The sequence below is a fragment of the Rutilus rutilus genome (assembly GCF_951802725.1).
Source record: "Rutilus rutilus genome assembly, chromosome: 3".
Classification (NCBI taxonomy): Eukaryota; Metazoa; Chordata; class Actinopteri; order Cypriniformes; family Leuciscidae; genus Rutilus; species Rutilus rutilus.
Genome location: NC_140211.1, coordinates 6,436,798 through 6,449,276, shown reverse-complemented (window position 1 = coordinate 6,449,276; position 12,479 = coordinate 6,436,798). Strand labels below are relative to the sequence as shown.

The window sequence follows — 12,479 nt, the reverse complement described above, 5'->3', positions numbered from 1 at the left end:
ATGAGCTCAAATCAGAGCTTTTTATCGTCCACATTACCTGGATAATTCATCAAACTGCATTCCTTTTTAAAGGTCCCTGAGAGCTGTGAAGAAAACAGACGGCAAGAGAAACACCGGCAGAAGAAATGAACCTGAGTCAGCTGCTCATGCTTGATTGAAAGAGAATTGCACTGTATTTTCTGCACACATATTATATAAGCAGATGTAAAACATTTTCTCTATTTTTGATGGCAGTCTTACATTCGATTCTTTTGTACATATTTTTCAACTCAGAAATATAGCCTGATGGCGCACTATGCAAATTTCTCTGTAGCTGAAAAGCTGATAACTCATTCATTGTCTCTCGTATAGATTACTGTAACGCCATTTTAGCCATCGTTTCTAAATCCACATTTAATAATCTCCAGTACAAAACTCTTCCGCCATGGAGTCCGGACTGAGACCAGGACATGCAACCCTATTACTCCTGTTTTGGCTCTCGCTCAGGTTCAGTGTCGATTTTAAAATGATGATGCTGGCATTACATTACATTATTTATCTGCACTGTTAACCCCTTACACCCCGAATCACAGACTCCTCACGGTCTAATTCGTTCACTGTTCCACTCAGACCTATGACATCTGTAAAGCTCAACTCAAGACATATTTTTTTAAACTAGCATTTTTTGATCTTCAAAACAAAGTCCAGTAGAAGAGAGCGTATCTCAGGGAAACTTGTACAGTTAAGGTGCTCTATAGAGTGTGTAATAGTCCATCAAAGAAGATTTTAGGATGACCATGGCACTCTTTCAAATTAAAAAGCCTTGATTCAAAAAGCCTGTAATGGACTTTTAATTTGAAAGAGTGCCATGGTCATCCTAAAGTTTTCGTTGATAGCATTTGTTGATTTTGACTTTTATTTTGTATTTATTGTGTGGTGTTTTACTTTTTTTATGTACAGCGCTTTGAGAAGTTGCTTTTAAAGTCGCTCTATAAAATAGTTCATTATTATTACAATTGGCCATTTATGTTTAACACGTTACCTGTCTTCTCTAATAGGGCCTGTTTTTGCAAAGACAATGTTATTTTTCTTAATCTTTCATAAATGCTGTTCTTTCATTCTTTTATTTGTTTCCTTTTTTTTTGCAGTTAATTAATGAAGTGTGAAATTAGATTTTTTTATTTGCTGCAGTTAATTAATTAAGTGTGAAATTTGATTATAATTTTTTTGCTGCAGTTAATGAAGTGTGAAATTAGATTTTTTTTTTCTGCAGTTAATTGTGAATTAAAAAAAAAATTGCAGTTAATTAATTAAGTGTGAAATAAAGATATACAAACAATTTTCTTTGCATGAGTTTTTCACATTTGTTAAAATTTTGAACATTTTTACTTAAATTGCATCTATTGCTCTTCCGTTGTTCAAAACTGTGTTGACAGTGTGTATCATTATGCATGGAAAAAGTAGTATCTATTAATAGCACGACAAACACATTGCATGCTATAGATACGCAGTACTAAGAGATTGTGTTGGTCACGCACCATCCGCTGCTCACAACAGTGGAGGAATTCAGCGTTTTTATCCCAAAGCCGGAGACTAAATACAAGTGATGCATGTTGAAAATGAAAAAACGAATATTATGGGATTAAATACATTTTGACATAAAACAACAAGTAGCCGGTCAGTCTACCTATCATGAATTGCTGTCTCTGCTTTCCTGTGGTGTGACACTGCAACTCTACTCTTTTCCCTCAATTTGGTCTGGAGAAATGTCCGAAGGCCTGCTGTGCTGCTTCTGTTGGACTCTGGCTCTCTGTTGAAGAGCATACATCAAGAAAAGAAAACACTTCTTGATACATGGTAAAGAAAGGGACATTTTTTCCTGAAGCTATCTTGTAGAGTAAATCAGTGCCGTTACAGCATTTCTATCTACAATATCCAAAGAATACAACCATCAAGCAGTGAAATAATACTTGAGTAAAAGTTGAGTAAAATATTTGTTACTGCTTCTCTTTCCAGGTTAGTCTTCAAAATAACACTGTATTGCTTATTACAATTTCCACAGCTTTCACAAATCTAAACCTAGTGACATGCACAACAAAACGCTACCAAACATGGCCCAGTTATAATATGCAAAACAATGAAAACACAGTGACATTAAAACACAATCAAACGTTTTGCAGTGTTCATGTAAACGCATTAATATGCCATTCCATAAATGTTTGATAAACAGCCGAACCATCAATGCAGGACAGTGTCGACTCCTCAGAAACCTACAGTTGATCCTTCAGCTTGTGATGAGACGTTCATATGATCAGACGTGATGGACCAACTCATGTTTAGTTATGCACTTCAGAACGAACATAGAGTGTTGAGTTCATATCTAGACTAAGAAGAGTTTTGATTTGTGCATGTTGTGGTCTCTACGTTAATATTATCAACCATATTTTTAACATGAGAGTGGGCACAACCATTTTGTAACTTGAATGTGCAAGGCTTCCAGTGTCATTCACCTCCAGTTATTTTAGCTGTACAACAACAGTTCATTATGCTTTAAACTTTTAGTTGGTAGCATATTATTTTAAACTATCATCATAAACACACTGGACTGTTGCACAAAATGTTATATAATGTATGGCACATTGTTATTCTTAGTTATTTACTTAATGAATCAGAAGTCGTCCACATTCACAAGAAATAGCTTAATCTGTTTCTGTTATTGCACAGTTTTGAAGACTTCACTGTTTTGTTATAAAATGTAAAAAAATAGTCGTAATAAAGGATGAGCAGGTGTCCTGACTTTTAACATTCATAAAAACATATTTTCCCCAAAGCATCTTGACCAGCATCGTCTGGAGAAATGTTCCAACAACAGACAGCGCAGCGCCCCGAACTTGCTAGATCCAGACTCTGGAGATCCAGTGAAGAAATCCATTGAATTCTCCTCAGAATTAAAGGGACACTAGGTAACTTTTTAACCTTAACTGAACAGCTTTGGAGTCAGTGGAATGGTTATATTACTTATTTCGGGTTGAATGGTGGTGGTTTCGCACCCCCCTGGTGCCCGAGAGCGGAAAAAACTCACTTGCAACTTTGGGCCGGCGGGTCGGTGTCAGGAAGTATCGCGTGATATCAGGTCTCGCGATGTAACGAATTGCTTTTCGGCACTGCACACAAAGCTAGGAAAGCTTGTAAGAGCGGAGGACGAAAGAAAGAGGAAACGGCAGACTGACCGAGCAAGGAGTCAGACTCGAGTAAATATCGTTCTTGTTGATGGACTAGTAGACATCTTCAGAGGTTATCTGTGCCTGTTCGATGTCCGACGCTTTGTAACGCGTTCTGTCAGGAGGAGAAATAGGGATAGCTCACAGATGAAGTTATTACAGAGGCCAGACAGACTCACGGAGGCGATTGGCATCTCACAACTTGCACTTTATTCCCCAGTCGAACTCGTGTAACTGTCTGTCACCCGTTCTACCATCCACATCTTTACTTGATAAACAAAAGTAGGATAAGAATGAGCATCAAACTGAAATAACCCGCATACGGGTGTTCGAGGTGCACATACAACACAGACTGCCGACGACAGTTCAACAGGGCGCGCGCAGCTCTTAAAGGGGCCACACCTTATTTCCACTCATTACAGCTTCCATCCTATTGAACAGGTACCGGTATAGAGGGCGGAAGGGATCAGGCCGTGAGTGCAGAGACGGCTCTGCGCGAGTGCTATTTACGACAGTAACGTTAAATACAAGTACTCCACAGCGACTCTAGGGGTCGCTGTTTGACAAAAACAGAAAGCTGCATAGTGTGCCTTTAATAACATTATCGCTGCGAGATCCAGTGAGAAACATTCCAGTTCTGTTCTAAACCATAGATATCAGATCAAACAGCGCTGACGTGGAAACCAGGATAAACACTTACAGAAGACTTTCAGTCCACAATTCAGCAACATTCACCATGGATTTAGGCTAATGTAGTAACTCTAACCATAACTATGGTATTGTGACAGAAATAGTCAAACGCTTTTTTGTTCATCCTTCAAAGATTGTCCTAAAACTAAAAATGTTAAGATGTAGGAAAACTTTTTTTTAAAACACCTAACTAAATAAAATAAAAAATAATTACCATTGTAAACAGTAGGATGCTTATTGGCTATTTTGACTCCCTAATATAATTTTTTTCACTCGTTTTGCTTTTTAATATTGAGACAGTATGAATGATAATAATTTAAGTTAATTTCATCTACACCCTAAATTAAGCTTAGTGCTTTATTGTCAGCCCCAGTGCTACCAGATTTTTTTTGTAGAACTCATATTGCATGTTATCTCTGTTATTAACTCTGGGCTTTTAGCTCTTACATTAACACTATGCAACATGAAATAAACCATCTTTTCAATAGTTAACATACAGTAACATGCACGAAGCAACATGTAGGCCTACATGCTTTACATCTGGGCTTTTCAGTGCCATTGAACATTAATCAATACAAGAAAACTTTTTAAATGAACACATTATATTGGGAGTAGCCTACATACCTGTTCAATTTCAAAGAGAGCAAAAGTTCAGGATTCTATCCTCAGAATCAGCCTAATATAAGAAAAAGGACAACTGAAACATGTGGGCTTCGACACAAGAGGATAGAATGACGATCGCTAACATACAGCTAAACAAAACACGAGGTTATGTTAGCAATTTCTCAAACTCTCAAAACAGCAAAGTTCTCGACACGTACGTCTCGATTAAATGTAAGTGCACTCATCATAAAATACACATAGGCTACTTACAAGTTACCATGTGCACTGAAACCAAAGTTTTAACTGGTATATATCAAGTTTACATTGCGCTGATGTGAACACACACCTCTCTCTGTCAAGTAGAATGCAGACTGAGAAAAGAATGCGAAAATTCAGTATGACCACCACTCTAGCTCCTATCCAATAGAGGGCGCACTTACACAACAAATAACTCTCCCAATACCTATACGCTACCATGACATGACTGAACATACAATATTTTGGTGAAATAAACTCACAAACAATAGAATATAGAAAATGAAAGGTTGCAAAAAATATTTGTCATCCTTTGACCTTACACATGCATTACACAGTATAAAACCTTGATATTCTCTAACCTCTGGTTGCTTCTTTCTCCTGGGTTACAGCCTCAAATGCCTCTTCTTGCTCCTCAATGATCTGTGGACTGAAGTTGAGGAAGAACCATCAGTCTTGGTCTTCCGGATGGAAGAGTAATCGTCCTGCTCAGAAGAAGAGGACATGTGTGGCAGACAGAATGATTGCATTCAGCCAATAATGCGGTGCAGAGATCGAAACCTGCATTTGTGTGAAGAGTTGAGGAGTTTGCTGCCGTCAGCAGGAGCTTTAGTGGACGAGTCCGTCACATCAACTGGAGAAGACTGAGCAAACTTAAATCTCTTCTTGTTTTTTTTGGTCTTTTTAAGCATTTTCTCATATATACCTAATAAATGTTGCTCACCACTTTTTAGAGAGATAAACATCAATCAGAATTAATACTTTATGCATTAATATTTATGCTTGGTAATCTGTTAATTAGTGGACATCAGGGCTAGTTGTCACAGTGGAAGTCAGTAAAAGTTTTTTTTTTTTTGTAATGTGTTTGATAAGCTAAAACAATAAAAACACATTGACAATGCAAAAGCAAGTCAAGAGTCAACAACAAATGGACAAATGTGTTTTGACAGGACAAAGGTATTGTTTCCCCCATAAATGTAAGGTCGGGGCAGGTTGTCACACAGGCATCCTAGTGAGGCTGTGTCCGTCAGTCCTTCTGAGGCTTGTGGGCTGTTCATCCTCAGCATTAAACGCTAGACAGTCTAAGACAGTGTATAGTGTGCATGGCTACATCACACATGTTCCTGCCCCCACAGTTTCAGCACCAACATACTATAACACTTACTTTTGGAAAAATGCATTAATGCAATAGAGTGAATGACACTCGTCTGTGGTCTCCCAGTGGCTGACATTACTGGCAGTTTAGTGTTAAGTGATTAATTTACACCAAAACAAAAGATAACATTTATGCCTTGATGTCCCGAACATTAATTTAGTCTTACATTTAATAATAAACTCAGATAAGGTCAGAGCCGACTCGGTTTCTGCACGTTTATTTTTCATGAATTGAATGTGTTGCAAAGGATTGTGGGTGATTGACGGATGCGAAGGATACACTTGAGGAATCCTTCATAATAATCGGTTAAATTGAGACGTCCTCTGATGGAGCTTGATGATGATATATGCAGCTTTCTGACTGAGAAGAACCCTATGCCACCACAGCTGACCCTTCATGAATCCTGCAAGACTCAAACTGACACCAGTTAATATAAGTTAATCTCAAATATGTGAACAGGCTTTGTTAACTCATGGTTTTCTCGTCTAGCAGTATCTGCTGATTTAATGGCTCACGTAGTTTGCTGGACGTTAAAGACGTTAAATGTTCTCAAGGATGAAATACTATTTTAATGACGACACCCTGTTCAGTGTGAGATAATGCACTGCAAAGTCAAAACACAGCTAAGATTTCAATGAATTTTGATCGCTTTCAGTTTTCATACTCATAATGTGTAGTTACTTTTCCTTTGTTGGGAAATTTAGTCCCAGCATCAGAGAATCAGAAAATACACTGAAAACACCCGTGACCTGAACTTTTTAGAATATGGTCATAACTTTTGTTCTTAAGAATAACAACAATCTAGAAACACAATTTGTATACATTTTTTTTTTTCAACCCTTGTAATCTTAAGTTAACAAATGTGAAAAAGTCAAGCAAAGAAAATGTCATGTCACTCTTTATTTATGAAATAGAAAGCTTACAGTTTGTTAACTTGAGCAAATAACAGCAAATATGAAATAAATGAAAGTAAGAAAACAGTAGGCTATATATGAGCGGTGTCAGGGAGAGTTACTTTGAAAAGAAATAAATTACAATATAACATTACTCCCTTGAAAAGTTAGTTTTTAAGAAAAGTACTGTTTCCTCACATGGGCTGTTTTTTATTATTTGTTTTAGTATTATAAAAAATAAAAATAAAAAAACGTAATATTATGGGGCAAATGTAAAGGCCCTTTCACACCAACATTGAAATAATAAGGCTGAAGGACATGCAAATCCACGCGTGTACAGTAGAGGGCGCTCAAACAAACTTTTCAGCTGCTGCCATTCAAGATTGCAAAAGAATAGGATGCAGGTGAAGAGAGTTTAACACTTTCTTAAGCAATAATAACAACAAATCTAAAGTAATTTTTGCTTATGGTATAACTGAATCATTGAAGGTCAGCAGCAAGTACATTGGACAATAAAGTGAGATTAAATGCATAAAAATATTTGTTACTCCAACTCAAGTTACCGAATGCATTATCCCCAACACTGTATGCTATAAGAAAAATCATCTTGTTTTGGCAAAAACACAGGCACTTGTTAAAAGACGTGTTAAAAATAAATGCTCATTAGAATTTTTTTTTTAGTATATATTAAAGCTTGATTTCCTTATATAATATGTGTGCAGATAATGCAGTGCAGTTCTCTTTCATTCAGTCATGAGCAGTTGACTCAGGTTCATTTCTTCTGCTGGTGTTTCTCTCTTGCCGTCTGTTTTCTTCACTGCTCTCAGGGACCTTTAAAAAGAGAATGCAGTTTGAATTATTATTTAAGTCCCACAAATTGTTATTCTAAGAACGTTTCCCAAACATTATGTTTTGGTTATCGAAACGTTAAAATGTCCAGTTTTCTGGAAAATGTCCATGTTAGAGGAATGTTTTTAAAAGGATAGTATGATGTTCCTAAAACATTCTTTCAAACATCCGGACACCTGCTGTTAACAAGCAGAATCACTGAAGGAAAGTGAAACAACAAGAACAGAAACTACAACTGACTTCAGCCACAGTCTTAGATTAAATCAACTGAAGATAAAATACTTTAAATCTCTGAAGATCTCACAGAGGAGGATTAAACAACTCCACAAACAGCATTACCAGCTTCACCTATTACTAACCAGACTGACTTTATTTCTGTCAGACGTCTACAGAAGTTCTTACTGCGAATTAACAGAGGTTTAGATGTTGATGTTCATTTGAGCACACCATTATGGTGATCGGTGTTTTATTTAGTTGGGCTCTTGACTTTCGTTAGTTTATTTCTCTTTCAGCAATTACAGTTTGGGAAACTATTCAGCATTGATTTATGAATAGGCAACTCAACGTCTTTCCAATGACATTCACATAACTGCATTAAAGTGATTTAAATAACTGATTTAAATAATTACAGTTGAGACATCATTGAAAAGGGTCATAAATCCAGCTGTTGACACCTCTTGTGTAGTAGTTGAGACACACTTGGACATCAACAGTCATCATACAAACCTCAACAATGGTAACAATGACAACATATTTAAATAAAAATAGTAAAATAATTCAGTTGAATAATTTACTCATGCCACAATACATGCTGGGCTCCATTAATGAGTTTTGTATGCCTGCATGATGTCTCGATTGTTATGGTTCATATGCTGATTGTTGATGTCTGTGAGTGTATAAATGACACTGTTTCTAAAAACTTCCTGCTCACAAGTGTTCATTTTATAGTTTTGGTAAGATTATCACATGGTCTGTAGCACGTCAAGAGAAATGGACTGTTCTCTTCCAAACATTTCGATCAGTGGTTCCTAACCATGTTCCTGGAGGCCCAACACTGCACATGTTGCACGTCTCCTTTGTCTGACACACCCATTTCAGATCTTTAGGCGTTTCTCAATACCAAGTACGCAAAGTTCAGACTTGCCAAGTTCGACTTTTTGAGAAAACATACACTGAACAAAGACAGGGTAAGCTTTGAAATGTAATTGTGTCTCTGGCATGGATCTTCCAGCTTAGCTGGCATAGAGTGGTGTTTTCAGCTTTTACCTTTGCAAGAAATAATAAAATGAGAATGAGGACTGCCCTCAAAACTCTGATAGGATTGTCCCAGTCTGTTCATTGCTGTAGAGTAAGAATCCTTTTGGGGTTTCATGAGATGACTGTCTGAAAAAGATTGATTTTTATAGCGATATCCAGACAAGGTTGTCAAACAGTCGCAACTGATTAGGCCGTGGGAGAGCATGAGCAGGAATAGGAGAGACAGCTGTGGTGAACTGAACTAACTACACTGGTAGGCTTGGCTGTTTTCTGAACCGTAGGCCTAGGGGGTACAGTAGATCAGAGCTGACCCTGAGATAACATAATCAGATAAGAGAATATTATAAGCCTACCTGACTCCTCCTGACTTTATAAAGGTAGACCTTTTACAGGAGTAAATAGAGGGAAGAGTCTCGTGGCCGAAATAGAGTAATGTGATCACGGTAGAAACTACCAAGAGGCTGACGCGACACACACAATATTTAAACTAATTAATAACAGCAATAACAAAAAACACTTCTGATCAGTGAATCAGGCCACTTCATGATAGCGTCACCATGACAGTCAACATCATCTATCCAAACGTACAAAAAAGTATGTTTTGTGTCTTTGAAATTACATATTAATACCTATGTATTAACAATGAGACCAGGCTGGATGTTATTCTGTCTTGAATCCTTCTGACACATTCAAAGTCTTTTTTGAACACACTGTTAAAACAGCCAGAGAAAAAACTAATTAACACAATCAAGAACTCAACTACAGGAAACACTGATCACCAGAATGGGGACTTCAAATGTTTATTCCTCTTTCCTTCAGTGATTTTACTCATTAAAGGTGGGGTAAGTGTTTTTTTTTTTAAATATGCTGTTTGGAAGTTAGTCGCACAGACACAACAAACGCGTGCAGTCAATGCATGACGGTGAAGGAGAGAGAATGATCAAGAGGGAGATTTGAAGAAAGACTGCAGAAATACTGTAGAGATGAGACATGATACAAAAGAGAAAAGCTGGAGAGAGCGAAGCGGGAAGGCCTGAAAACAGACACGGATGTTGCTTTGATTCGCTCCACACGTGAGTAACACAGTGGGTCCTATCTTGCTCCCAGCGCAATTGACTTTGTACACCAACGCATGAATCATTCCTATTTTGCACCCGACGCACAGCGGACTTTTCCCTCCACAGACGCACGTCAGTAAATTAGGGAATGAACTTGCGCTCCCGGGGGAGGATCACTGGAAAGAGGAGGCGTGTTCCAGCGCAAACGTTACCTGGTGCTATTTTGCAGTTCCAGAAACTGCAGTTCCAGTTCCCGCCACAGACCAGGAAAAACCGAGTCTAAAGTCAGTGGCGCGTTCAGATGCTATATTAAGGGCGCATGCTTGGCCATAATGTAGCGTGTGCACAACGCGCATACACTTAGCTTCTCTCATCTACACACAGACGCAGCAGTGGAAATTTTTGCAAACCATGCAAAATTACAAGGAAAAATATTCATTATATTAATGAGCTATCCTGTAGCTCATTATATTAAAGGTTTATATCCATACTAACAATTTAACATATTTCCTTGTCATTTTAAAGTAAATGTTATTAGTTTTACATTTAAGTGTATTTTTACATTTAAACTCTGTAATTCTGGATACAAATTTTATGCAAGCAAACTGCACAATTATTGTTAAATTGACCTTGCTGGTGGTCAGACAGCAGGCCAACAGGGTTCATGGTGGAACATATGGTGCGTTTAGCTCCTCCTGAGATGTTTGTATTCATGAGGTTTTACTATTTTTTTTTTTTTTTATGTTTTAAATTAATTTATGAAGCCACTGTATCATTACATATTATATTGTTATATTATAATGCTCATATTTTGTGCAGGTATTAGCTTACTTCATTGTAAATAGAAAAGCCTGACAATGTCACTGCTACAGTATAAGTATTGTGGTATTCCTCAATGTTTCTCACTGACACACCCCTAACTCTTCAAGATCGGGGTTAAAGAAAATCCTGAGCTTCCTACTCATATTTTCATCATTGTGGTGGCGTTCATGTGCGTTCAACTTATAAATACGATCTGTATGAGATGACTTGAATGCACCAATAGCTCTAGCTTAGGGACAATCCACACAAATACTCTTAAATTACATTACAGACTGTTGCAGTGAGAAGTTCTTAGTCCTGTATCAATGCTAAAGGCCTAACCACTGCAGTCAACACCTTGGAGTATCCATGCTGTTAAATAAAGGTCTGTAGACAATGAGTAGGGTTAGAGTAAGGGTTAACCTTAACCCTAAATTTCTAACCCAGCCCCGGTTTCACATAACTGGTGTGCATCTTGAGACAAAACAATGGCACTGACTGACATATTTTAAGATAAGTCAGTGCAAGTTGCTTTTTAGGTAAAACAGCTGAAATGTGCATTTTAGTCTGGGACTACAGGCTTAAGCCTTGCTTGTGAAACCCGGGGTATATGTTGCAACTTAGAATTATGCCAATGTTAGCAAAGTGCTGTGTTGGACAGAGGATTGACCCTAAACCAACAGGATGTGTAACAGTGCCTCACAGGGTGAAAAGCAAGACATTATTAGGCATAAGAGTGTTTCTAAAGGAAAGGTCAATAATTTGTTAAAGTGCAAAAGGGTCATTATGGGTCACATGGATGTAACTAATGTCACCCAGAGAATACCAATCCATTAGTTTTTCCATATAGGTCTACATACAGAATTTTATATGAATACATAGGTAGTGTTTGCTCTGTTTAATATATAATCTGTTTGCTCTGTTAAATTGCTGTTTAGCAGAGCAGTGGTAAATATATGTTATTATATAAGTTATTTTAAGTTTAATTTTTAATCATACACTGCAATTAAAACACCATTTAACCAATTGAATAAATATAACAGCCAGCCTACAACTACAGCTAAATAAATAGCACGTGTATATTTTTTCATATTCTTTCTTTTAAAACATGTCATCTTTTCCTGTAATTGCAATGTTACCACACTATTGGCTGTCTCTCCGAGTTGTTTTGAGAATGATTGGTTATTCAGACTGTCATCCAGGAATCTGGCCAATGACAACTATGCGCACCTTTTACAGGTCAAGTTTGAATACGTAGGTAAATAACTTTTTATTTTATAAAAACAATTCTGCTACATCAAAATATAGTGTGTTAAATTGAGAATCTAAACGCGATTAAAGCAATATCGATATTATTAACGTTACATATTTCAATGTATTAGGCTAATGTTATGTGTTGCTAGCATGTGTAATTGTCAGCTAACTTAATTAAAAAAATAAAAATAGGTAAATAAATCAACATTTCCCTAACCCTAACCCTAACCCTAACATTGTCTCTTTAGACGGAGAGGAACTCGAACCACACTCTTTGACTCTAGAAGAATATGAAAACTAGGCTTTTGAATAGTTGTTGATCGCGGGATATTACGTTAGGCCTAACGTTACCGATCAGTCATCATAATATGTTTTGGAGTTGGTGAGTACAATTTTGCAAGCTTTCGTAAATGTCTCTGTTAGTAAAATGCTAATATACAAATAGCTAATATTGCTGTGTATG

The 12,479-nt window shown here is 37.1% G+C and overlaps 2 protein-coding genes across 3 annotated transcripts in view; one reads left to right on the top strand and one right to left on the bottom strand.

Moving 5' to 3' along the window:
- Positions 1 to 1,395, top strand: part of LOC311287751 (basement membrane-specific heparan sulfate proteoglycan core protein-like) — a 280,443-nt gene extending 279,048 nt beyond the window's left edge. For both annotated transcript variants that reach the window (XM_084404780.1, XM_084404781.1), the window contains one exon: positions 73 to 1,395. In XM_084404780.1, the coding sequence (XP_084260906.1) occupies positions 73 to 80 (8 nt within the window). In that variant the 3' untranslated portion in view covers positions 81 to 1,395. The remainder of the gene's footprint in view (positions 1 to 72) is intronic.
- Positions 1,396 to 6,795: 5,400 nt separating this feature from the next.
- LOC311287724 (Fc receptor-like protein 5) overlaps positions 6,796 to 12,479 on the bottom strand; it is a 211,413-nt gene continuing 205,729 nt past the window's right edge. The window contains exon 22 of the mRNA XM_084404752.1: positions 6,796 to 7,628. The gene's annotated coding sequence lies outside the window, so the exon portion shown is untranslated. The remainder of the gene's footprint in view (positions 7,629 to 12,479) is intronic.